Genomic DNA, 12369 nt, shown 5'->3' with positions numbered 1-12369 from the left:
CCAGGGCAATAGATTAATCCACCTTGTCTACATTCCATTTACAGATTGACAACTCTTGCTTTCACATGGCAAGGGGCAAGCTGCTGGTGGAAACCATCATAGTAGGGATGAGTTGTATCCAATGTTAGTCTAACTTAAGTACCATTAATTTCAATGGGTCTACTCTAAGCAGGGCTAACATTGCATACAAGCAAATGCTTGAGCAATTCGTAACTCCAATATGGAATCACTGACATTTTAACCAAAAAATCTATAACTCCAGCCTCTTAATTGAATGACTGGAAGGTAGCCAACGTAAGATCAATTCTTAAAAGGGGTCCAGGGAAGGCAGGAAGCTAGCCCTGTCATCTACCTCAAATAAACTGGTGGACACATAATTAAAACTAGAATAATTAAATATGGGAAAGAACAGACTTTGATAAGGAAAAATCAGCATTGCTTTCCATTCACCAACCTTTTAGAAATGTTTGAGCATCCGAAAAATATGGAGACAGAGGTATTCTAGCAGAAATTATGAACTTGGACTTCAAAAACCCTTTTGACAAAATCCCTCACCAAGACTCCTTAGAGGTCATGGGAAACGAAGGTAGGTCCTCTTATGGATCAAAAACTGGTAAGAATAAGAAGCAGAGGGCAAGAATAGACCAGCCTTCCCCGACCTGGTGCCCGCTTCAGTGGCAAATTTACAAAACGTCTAATGTCTGCTTCAGCATGGATCCAAAAAAATCAAATATCCAAAACAGTACCACTCAAGACATATGTATATAGAGTGAATGTTGTGAAATATTCCTCTACTCAGACCAGCGAGGTCTGAATGAAGGTTTTAAATTCAGATACTGAAGCCGCAAGCATCACTCAGATTACCATCCACTTCCAGGAAAATTATCTCCACTGTTAGTCCTCCTGCCCTTTTCTGTTTATTAAATGACTTTTACCTGTACACTTTGTTGTGCATTTTTGCTATGCTTTATAAATTATTTTATTGTTATCATACTAACATTTGTGTGTATAATTTTCAGTTCTTCCCTGGTGTCTTATTTCTCTGCAGTAGCACAATGAATCAAACCTTGAGGTTTCAATTGAACTCCACTTACTTGCAAGTAAATTCTATTGAAATCGATGGGATGCTTTCAAGTAAATGCGAAAGAAGATTGTGGTATTATGAGCCTCAGTGCTTTCATTAAGCGTGATAGATTCTTATGCATTACACATAAGATAATTTAAGCAGATGAGAAATGCAACAGGCACAAAACAAGAAGTAAGCATTTGCCAACCTAATTTAGCATACTCATATTTATTTTTGTTTAATGTTTGCTAAATTGCAAAGCCTTGGGGACCAAGAGGCATTAATTTAATTGTGCGGAATGCTGAGCATTACTGGTAGTACATGAAAATCGAAATAATCTTTAGTGCCAGCTTTTCTCCTGGGGGCAATAACAGCCTTTGGGGAGGGTTAAAGTCCGCCTAGCACACTGTTGTCCTGGTCCTGATTGGGCCCTCTCATGGCTGCTATTTTTAAAGAAAAATACAGACAAATGCTTTTAAAATATCATTTGGACCCTGAATTAGAACAACGTTGACAGACCAATATAACTTAATATACAAGTAATGGTTTCTCTCGGTGTTATAACATTACTACAAGCATATTTGTGGTAAAAGTGTGCTCTGAAAATCCAGAAATCACATATTCTAGGGCTTGATCTAGAAAACACAATTATGTAAAACAGTGGCCATGTTTACATATCATACTAAATCACAGTCTAATGTAACAAGCAAGAAGGGACTGCAGTGAACCTTGAGCTTGTACTCTCTCTCCCTCCTCCTCCCAGGCAGCCAGGAAGAGGCTTTTAGAAACTGTTACTTTCAGTTTAGGTTAACTGTTCTTCTTATGTTGTCTAGCATGACAAATTGACTGGGGCTGCACATCACTGAGGGGATGCATGCTGTGCACGAGGCACTTCCAGTTTTCATAAACATAAAGTTTTCATTGTTAATGTGATGTGTGAACCCGGACACTCTGGGTTGTTTGTGGGTTAAACAACGCAGAGTTAACCTATGATTAGTCATTCGGTTAATTCTAGGTTGTTTAACCCACAAACAATCCAAAGTGTCCCGGTTTGGACATCACACTAACAACCTACAAACAAGGCCTTCATAGGTTGATTATGAAAAATGCAGGTTGCTTACCTGTAACTGTAGTTCTTCAAGTGGTCATCTGTGCATTCACACATATGGACTCTGCACCTGTGCTGAGTCTCATTCAGGGAAGCTTCCATAGCTGAGGAATGTTCTGGCGGGAACTCTTCCCCCACCGTCCACTGCACAGGTCCTAGCGGTTTCCGGCCCATTCCCTCAGTTCCTTGAGACCACCTAATCTGGCCTTGGACCCAAGCGAAGCAATCATGCCTCAATACCAACATCGGATGTGACATTGACACTAAAGCGAGGACAATGGAAGGGTTGTGTGAATGCACAGATGACCACTCCAAGAACTACAGTTACAGGTAAGCAACCTGCATTTCTTCTTCATGGTCTCTGTAACACATATGGGCAGTTAACAAGCTCACTTACCGGAGTGGGCTAGGTGTCTTAAGCCAAGACTAATGATAGCATGGCTTGCCCAAAAGCACTGTCCGAACGTGCTTGAACATCAAGTTTGTAGAGCTTCACATACATCGATGGTTTTGACCATGTCGCTGCCCTGCACAAGTCCGACAGCGATAAGCCTCTAGTGAAAGCTGTAGACGCGGCCACTGCTCGAGTGGAATGCGCTCCGAGGTGATGAGGGCATTCCAATCCTGACAAATCACAGAGCAAGCCAATGGTTTGCACAATCCAGGAGGCCAGTCTTTGGGAGGAGACAGGAGAGCCCCTCTTGGGACCACCATAGCAAATGAAAAGGCGTTGTGTGGTATGGAATGATGCCATCCTGGATTTGTAGAAAGCCAGTGCCCTCCTGACATCTAGAGCACGCAATTTTCTTTCCAGGTCAGAAGAAGGGTCTGGAAAGAAGGTCGGTAGTGATATAGCGTGGTTGATGTGAAAGTCAGAGACCACTTTTGGCAGAAAGTCAATATCCGTCCTAAGGTCAACCTTGTCCTTATGAAAAACCATGTAGGGGTGCTCCACCCTCAAGGCACAGAGTTCACTGACTCATCTAGAAGATGTGATGGCGACCAGAAAGGCAACTTTCCATGAAAGTAGGCGAAGGTCTGTTATGGCTAAAGGTTTGAATGGCTTCAAGAGGAGAGCATGTAAGATGACTGAAAGACTCCATCAAGGAACCAAAGTCTGAACTGGGAGGGCCAAGTTCTTTAGACCTCGCAGGAACTAGTGGGTAGTAGGGTGAGTAAAGAGGGAAAAACCTTGAACTGGCCCTCTAAAACAAGAAAGAGCCACTAGATAAACTCATATAGATGAAAGCTTTAATCCTTTCTGAAACAAACTATGTAGAAAAAGAGAATATTCTCCAAAGAAGCTTGAAGAGGATCGAAAGCATGAAGATTGGCGAAAGACTGAAAAGACGGCTAGTTTGCAGCATAGGAATGACAGGTAGCTGGCTTCCTTGCCACGTCGAGGATTGCCTGAACTCCGGGTTGCACCCGAGGAGGAGAGATCACTGTTGGATCCTCCAAGCCATGAGCTGCAGTGTGTTGAGATCCGAGTGATGGATCCTGCCTCAGTCCTGAGATAGCAGGTCTGGATCCTGTGGAAGGTGGAGGAACTGTCTCCTTGACAGTAATGTTGGAAAGCATGGTTGTCTCGGCCATCAAGGAGCAATGAGAATGCAGTTCACCCCATTGAGCGCTATCTTCTGCAGCACCTTGGAGAGTACTGGAAATGGCAGGAACAGGTAGAAAAGTTCTCCCTGCCGCTGAATCTGGAATGCATCGCCCAGAGATGATCGGCTGACCCCAGCTCTTGTACAGAAGTGGGTGCATATGGCATTCACCAGCATGGCGAGCAAGTCCATTGTTGGAGTGCCCCGATGCTGGAAGAGGAGATCCAGAACACAAGTCGACATCTGCCACTCGTGAGGAGGCTGGTACCTTTGGTTCAGAGTGTCTGCTAAGACATTGTCCTTTATGGCAATATGAAGAGCACTCAAGAGAATGCCCTGCTGAATTGTCCATTGAAAGATGTCCAACGTGAGGTTGACAAGTCATGAAGACTGTTTCCTGATATGCCAGAAGACTGATGTATTGTCTGTCAGGACTTGCACATATCTGCCTTGAAGGTATGGCTCAAAACCATGCATTGCTTTCCAAGTTGCAAGATTTATGTGGTATGTCTTTTCTATTGTAGACCATAAGCCCTGAGTGCGCAACAGACCACAATGAGCTCTCCATCTGAAAAGTAAGGCATCCGTTGTCGGGATTCGTGTAGGAGGCGACTGGACAAAAGGCATGCCCCAATCCAGGTTGCATGGCTGCATCCACCAAAGGAGGGATGTTAGTACCCTGATCGGGATCACAAGGCAGCAGCACCGAGTGTCCAAGCTGGAATTGAAGTTTCGGAGCAACCACTTTTGTAGTGGTGGCATCTGAAGTCTTGCCCACCTGACCGAGACCATAGTGGCCATGTGGCCCAAAAGAACTTGGACAGTGCAGGCGGTGACCAAACAACGGGTAAAGACAGTCTCCACGAGAGCAATTAATTGCTTTTGCCAGTTTTGAGGGAGGTAAGCATGTACAACTGTCAAATCCAATAGTGCTCCTATAAACTGGAGACATTCAGTCAGTTCCAAAGTTGATGTTTCTCTGTTGACATAGCGGCCCAATGCTCCCAGAAGGTTTATAACAATCCTGATGGCACGACAAAAATCCCTCCTCAAATCCAAGGCCAGGAGCCAATCGTCAAGATAAGGATACATTTCGATGCCTTGCAGCCTGAGGTATGTGCACATGACCACCATGCACTTGGTAAAGATTCTCGGGGCGGTCACCGGGCCGAATGGCAGGACCTGAAACTGGTACATGTCGGTACCAGTGACGAAGTGCAGGTATCGATGGTGGGCATCTGCAATGGAGGTACATGTCCTTCAGGTCCACGGTGGCAAACCAGACATTCTTTTGAAAAAGAGGGAGGATCGTGGCCAAAGTGATCATTCTGAGCCTTCTGGGCATGATTAACTTGTTCAATTTCCTTAAAACCATGATGGGACGAAGGCCTCCATCCTGCTTCGGTACGGTGTAGTACTGAGGGGAAAAAATGTTGTCCAGCTGGAATGGAAGGACTTTTTGAATAGTTCCCTTTGGGAACAAGGTGAACATATCCAGAAGGAGGGCCTGCAATGGTGGTGTGACACAAACAGCCCATGGGGGGGAAGCATGTGAAACTCTATCATATAACCCTGAGCAATTATGTCCAACACCCAGGTGTCTGATGTTATTATCTTCCAGGTTGGTAGGAAGTGTGTGTCAGGGTGGACACTGAGCCCATAGATTCCCAGAGTAGTTCTGCTGCTGAGGAAGAGCAGTCACTCCTTCGGGAGAGGAGCGCGCTCCTTTTTCCCAGGACCAACAGCTGATGGAGATTCCTCCCACCCACATTCCTAGTTTAGAAAGCAGTCCAGGGAGTGACTCAGCACAGATAGCAGACTGGGTGGCGTGGCGCAGACGCAGAGAGCGGCGCCAAAGGGTTCATGCTCAAAGAACGGTTGCGCCCAGAGGATCCAAGGGAAAAGGGGTGGGATTCTCCCTAGTCCTTATATTCAGGGGTCTGCCAGTAATTGCCTTTTCAAACGGGGACCAAACTGTCAAGGGCTCCTTGGAGGGCTCTCTCAGTCTAATCCAGTAGCCAAGTCCAGACACAGACAAAGGGATTCTTTTCAAAGCTTTATTCTTCTTTTACAACTTAATAACTCTACAGGTAGCAACTAGATCTGAGCAGCAGCATCTCTATGCCCTAAGTTGGAACAGTTGGTCCCCGTTTGAAAGGCAATTACTGGCCTTTATTTCAAAAATAACTGGTATCAGGCCATGATGATCTGGTAATTGGCCACTTGGAGCCTGAAAGCAGCTGTTGAGTACATTCTCCAACCCAGGAGGTCCAATCGTTTCCCTTCTTTATCAACAGGTGACACATGAGATTTCTGCAACTGACCTTGCGCTGATTCCATAATGGAATTAGGGTGTGGATGTAAATACAGGAACGCCACGTCTTTCTCCTGCATCCTATAAAGGGATTCAAGGCACTTGGATTTTGGAGCCATGGAGGAGGGGGCCTTCCAGGACTGCTGGACAGTCTGTAGAAGGGTTGGGAGGAAAGGCACTGCTACTGGTTTCAACGACTCACTGTGGACAGCATCAAAAATGGGATCCTGTATATGCTTCTCCAGCTGTTGTACATTGATACCCAAGGAATGCGCCATTCTGCTGACCTGCTCAGTGAAATTAAACCTATCCACAGAGGGGGACACCCCATCATGGGAGCCTACTACATCATCTGGAGATAGATTGGATGGTGGGACAGGTGAGTAAGATGAGGAATTGGAGTTGTGGTGCAAAGTTGTTCATGGTACACAGTCTGTTGATGGAATTGGTTGTGGAACCGAGGTTGGGCTACCTCAGAGATTTAGATGACTCCACTTGGCCCTGCAGCAGTGAAGAGGAAACAGGTAGCACAGGTAGAGGCACCAGGAACTCATCCCTCTCAGAGGAAGAGGCTGATAACGAGGGGAGCACAGGGCAGCATGCCTGGAGCACTCTGAAAAATACTCTTGATCCCGAGCAGCACGTCATTCGTCAAAATGGTAAGACCCTTGCAGAGGGTAAGACCATTCTGAGCATCTGTCCCAATCACCTTGGGGAGATCTCAATCTGTCCCTGTAGTGAGGGCTGAAATGATGATCCCGATAAGGAGAACAATACGACTCTGAATGGAACCAATGCTCTCGATCCCGAGGAGGGGATGGGAGATGACAATGTGGGGATTCCTGCCTTATTGGTGAGTGACAGTCTCCTGATGGAGAAAGCTCTCGATCCCGTAGCAGAGGGGAAAATTCCAGGATTTCACCCTCGGAAATTTTTGATATCGGTTTGGTGACTGGAGCGGCAGTAGCTGGTGATAACACACGAACTGGTGAGTCCAACAACAGAGGAGGTGCTGGGATCATCATTTTCAAAGTGGTGTCACCTACCCTCTTTTTCTTATACTTTTTCAGGCCATTTGATCCCGACTTTGGAATCTTTGCCTTTTTTGTTATTTTTCTCGCAACCGAGAGTGCTGATGAGCACCCCGGAGTTGGAGGATCAGTCTGTTCGACTGAGGTAGCCGGATGAGGAGACTTCAGCTTGGAGGACGACATAGTCACCTCAAGTTTGCCACTTGCAGAGGACACAGAAGCATTTTTTGTGTCTGTAGCCAACAATGCTCTCCTCCACAGCTCTGCCTTAAGTCTGTCCGTTCTGTTCTTTCATGCCTGTTTAGCAAATGATTGGCACAGGGGGCAGGAATCAGGGAGGTGACCTTCACCCAGCAAAAAAGGCAGAGGGAGTGAGGGTCGGTGAGGAGCAACTTACTCCCACACTTGACACACTTACGGATTTGCGGCCTTTGCAGCCATAAGACGGCACTGCAGCCACGGTTGAGAGATGAATGAAGGACAAAGACGACGAAAAAATTGGGCGGGGGGGGGACAATGAGGGAAGACAAAGAAACAGGATGAACGACAAGAAATATAACACAGAAGAAAAAAATCTCAGTAATTCTCTTTCAAACAGAGAGGAAGCTCCAAAAGGACTATCTACTATGGCGGTCGAAAGAGAACTAAGGGAACAGGTGGGAACCCGCTGGGACATGCACAGTGGATGGTGGGGGAAGAATTCCTGTCAAAATGTTCCTCAGCTATGGAAGCTTTCCCAAATGAGATTCAGTGCAGGCATGGAGCCCAGATGCGTGATGCACTGAGACCACAAAGAAGAACTGGAATTGGTGCACATCCCGGCAAATCGTGGCTTAATTAAACCACTGTCTTGTTGTGGTGAAGGGGCTTGCGTAACTCAGTGAAGCCATAAGCTACGCCATGCAGGGCCACCCAAGACGGACAAGTCATGGTGGAGAGTTCTGACAAAATGTGGTCCACTGGAGAAGAAAATGGCAACCCACTCCAGTATTCTTGCCAAGAAAACCCCATGGAACATATCACAAGGATAAAAGATATGATGCCGGAAGATGAGCCCCTCAGAAGGTGTCCAGTATACTACTGGGGAAGAGCAGAGGGAATTTCCAAGTAGCGCCACAAAGAGTGAAGCCGCTGGGCCAAAGCCGAAAGGACACTCAGCTGTGGATGTGTCTGGTGGTGAAAAGAAAATCCGATGCTGTAAAGAACAATACTGTTTAGGAACCTGGAATGTCAGATCAATGAATCAAGGTAAGCTGGAGGTGGTCAAACATGAGATGGCAAGACTGAACATTGACATCTTGGGAATCAGCAAAATAAAACGGACAAGCATGGGCGAATTTAATTCAGGTGACCATATATCTACTACTGTGGGCAAGAATCCCTTAGAAGAAATGGAGTAGCGCTCATAGTCAATAAAAGGGTGGGAAAAGCAGTACTGGGGTACAATCTCAAAAACGACAGAATGATCTCAGTACAAATCCAAGGCAAACCATTCAACATCACAGTAATTCAAGTCTATGCCCCAACCACTGAGGCCGAAGAAGCTGAGGTTGATCGGTTCTATGAAGACCTACAACACCTTCTAGAACTAACACCCAAAAAAGATGTCCTCTTCATCATAGGGGATTGGAATGCTAAAGTAGGAAGTCAAGAAATCACCGGGATAACAGGCAAGCATGGCCTTGGTGTACAAAATGAAGCAGGACAAAGGCTAATAGAGTTTTGCCAAGAGAACACGCTGATCATAGCAAACACTCTTTTCCAACAGCACAAGAGGCAACTCTACACACGGACATCACCAGATGGTCAATATCGAAATCAGACTGATTATGTAGAAGCTCCATACAGTCGGTAAAAACAAGACCTGGAGCTGACTGTGGCTCAGATCATGAGCTGCTTCTTGCAAAATTTCGGCTGAAATTGAAGAACGTAGGGAAAACCACTAAACCATTCAGGTATGATCTAAATCATATCCCTTATGAATATACAGTGGAGGTGACGAATAGATTTCAGGGATTAGACCTGATAGACAGAGTGCCTGAGGAACTATGGACGGAGGTCCGTAACATTGTTCAGGAGGCAGCAACTCAATCATTCCCAAAGAAAAAGAAATGCAAGAAAGCCAAGTGGCTGTCTGATGAGGCTTTACAAGTAGCTGAGGAAAGCAGGGAAGAGAAAAGCAAGGGAGAAAGGGGAAGATATACCCAACTGAATGCAGAGTTCCAGAGAATAGCAAGGAGAGACAAGAAGGCCTTCTTAAATGAACAATGCAAAGAAATCGAGGAAAACAATAGAATGGGAAAGACTAGAGATCTTTTCAAGAAAATCGGAGATCTCAAGGGAACATTTTGTCCAAAGACAGGCATGATAAAGGACAAAAAAGGCAGGGACCTCACAGAAGCAGATGAGATTAAGAAGAGGTGGGAAGAATACACAGAAGAACTATACAGGAAAGATCTTAATGTCCCTGATAACCATGATAGTGCGGTCACTGAACTTGAGCGGACATCCTAGAGAGTGAAATCAAGTGGGCCTTAGGAACCATTACAGGAAAAGTGAAAGGTAGAACAAGAGCCCCTTCCATCCCTCTTAGGCCACAACCAAAACAGCCATCCCTAATTCTTTCATCCCATCCACATGTGGGAAATTGGGGGAGACGTTTTAGTGCCCAGCTTTGGGAGTCATGATTCAATTCCCAAAATAGTCTGGCAAATCACTTCCTCCTGAGGGAGTGAACAATAGCCCATCGAGAATTTGTTATATGCAGCTGCACACTGCAGTGTAATGTACAGTTTGCCCCTGAGTTTCACAGGATTTAAAGCAGGGGTGGAAAACCTGTGGCCCTCCAGATGCTGTTGGACCATAGCTCCCATTGTGCCTGGCCATTGGCCATGCTGGCTGGGGCTTGTGGCAGCTGGAATTGAGGTACAGCTACAGGTACCCCATTCCTGATTTTGAGAATCGTGTCCTTCTTTGTAAAGCATTTGAAATCTATCATTTGTTCTCTATATAAATCATCCATATTTTAAATTTAAAACTAGTTTATTTAAAGAGTGTTTTCACTAACCTTGAGAAAGTAGTTAACACTGTTTGGTAAAATTATAACATTTTAAATTCTAGGTGGCTGAAGAGTTTCAGATCAGTTTTAGCATACATATAAAGCTATTTTTAGTGGAAATATGAGATATAAATAAAATAAATAAATAAAATAATGTTTAACTTACCAAATCCAAAAGCACTGGACCCGCCAATACTCTGTGAAGCCTGAATACTGGTAGATGTGTAGAGTCCCGTGACCAATAAGCCATCAAAAAAGGTGCTCGTTGAAATAGTCACTGAAATGAAATAATTTTTTTTTAATGTGTAAAAGAGTCTCAGTTCCAAGGGAAATATTTCACAACCCTTCTTTATACCCAAGTCAGTTAAGTCTTTATTTGCCACCTGGGGTTGCTGTAAAAAGGCCTATCGCTATGCTGGTGGGCCCTGTGATAGGGAGTAACTTTTAAACATCTGTTCTGTGTGACCCAATCTAAATATATGGAACACTCATTTGTCAGTTTTGCATAATCCTGAAGACAGCAGACACCGGTAAGTGAATGTCCGATGTGTTCAGAGCTGCATTTACAATGTTACTTCCCATCATCTGGATTACCTGCAGAGGGAAGGCAACACAGGCAGTAAATAAACCGATCCTTAAATATCCTCATAACCAACACTCATGCCTTCTAATGAGAGTTTTTTAAAGATATCCAACTTTTTCTTTGGCATTATACACTCACTTTCTAGAGAATGAAGCTGGCCAAAACACAAGATTGAAATGAAGGCCTGACATAAACAAGTAACCAAATAAAAGCAGAGACAAATACTTTTGTCAGCTTCTATGCCACAAAAATCCATAAGTGCAATTGGAGTAGCAGGCCAAATTTTACATACAGTAGGTTAAGGTGACAGTAGATCCAACAAGCAGCTCTAGTAACAGGATTCACAAATTGTGCCATATGTTGGGCAGGTTTGGGCAGTTATGTGCAAACTTGACTACTGTGTGTACACTGATATATCCTATAACTATGTGGAACACATGCACATTTATACACACATTTTAAAAGCACCCATGTGCATGTACAAACATTTGGAAAACCTGACTGGGCCATGGTGTGATCCAAGACATGTGTACTCAGGTGGATGTGTCATCCACAGCGCTATAGACAATCCTAGTGTACATGCAGCAACCACATTTTCCACATAACATGAATAGCTTCCCTAAGTGTCACAAAATCAAATGGAAATGTTTTGAACAGGGTTGCGACCACAATTAACTTAAAGATGATAGACGGGTCTATGCATGTCTGAACACACATCCTGCAAACCGTGAATAAGAAATTGCTAGGATAAACATGCTCAGATGTATACAGAATTCTCGAGATGTTACAAAAGCAGGCATATCAGTCAGAGGTTTCCCCCATCAGCATAGCTTTGCTGGAAACATTCCAAAGTCTTGTTTTAAATACAAGTTTTACAAATTTAAGTCATCCTCATTTCTCTTTTTATAACTCCACTTCTTTCACAGTGTATTTTCCCACAAACTTACAATCCTGGGAAAGACAGCCATCCATGTTTATGATTGTTTAAATTATTAGTCATCTTTAATGAATCAGAAATAATTGTTACTCTAAGGGCGCAATCCTATGGCCACTAGTCAGCACCTACACAGCTATAGGATAGGTCGGTTTCCGGGAACCGACCTCGGAGCCCGCGCTCTGAGATCAGTTCCCAGAGAACTGACCCCTACCCCCTCCCACGCTGCCTCATAGGCAGCGCGGATCGGCCCCATGGTCTGTGCTTATAAGAGCAGCACAGAGCATCAAAAATGGGGTGTTCCCGGGGGCGGGGCAGGGAGGTTGGAAGTGCCGGTATGCCACATCATATGTGTCGTCCAGCTGCCGCTTCCTGCACTCTGAGGTCCCATGGCTAGACAGACAAAATCAGCTGTCTCGGGCAGGGGGAGCGAGGAGGAGATCTGCTCCTCACCACTCCTCCCACCCTGCACTGGATAGGCGGTTGCCCCAGGCTCGGAGACGACCGTCAATCCATGTAGGATTGCTCCCTTAATGATCTATCTACCATGAAGTGGACGCACATTGAGCATTGCAGCCGCAGGATTTGAAAGCAGCAGTGAAAGGTCACCCGTCTGAACCTGTTACTGAAAGACGTTATTTGCAAAGAAGGCTAGAACCTTGTTTTGA

At 45.0% G+C, this 12369-nt stretch overlaps 1 protein-coding gene across 1 annotated transcript in view; it reads right to left on the bottom strand.

Moving 5' to 3' along the window:
* The window catches only part of RELN (reelin), a 429656-nt gene that overhangs the window by 357804 nt on the left and 59483 nt on the right, over positions 1 to 12369 (bottom strand). The window contains exon 2 of the mRNA XM_084811492.1: positions 10351 to 10461. Coding sequence (XP_084667618.1) covers positions 10351 to 10461 — 111 coding nt within the window. The remainder of the gene's footprint in view (positions 1 to 10350; positions 10462 to 12369) is intronic.

The sequence above is a fragment of the Heloderma suspectum genome, chromosome 7 (assembly GCF_057233095.1).
Source record: "Heloderma suspectum isolate Gila_16-S chromosome 7, 16-S_ref, whole genome shotgun sequence".
NCBI lineage: Eukaryota > Metazoa > Chordata > Lepidosauria > Squamata > Helodermatidae > Heloderma > Heloderma suspectum.
Note: the sequence above shows the minus strand (reverse complement) of the source record. Positions and strands in the feature narration are given on the sequence as shown.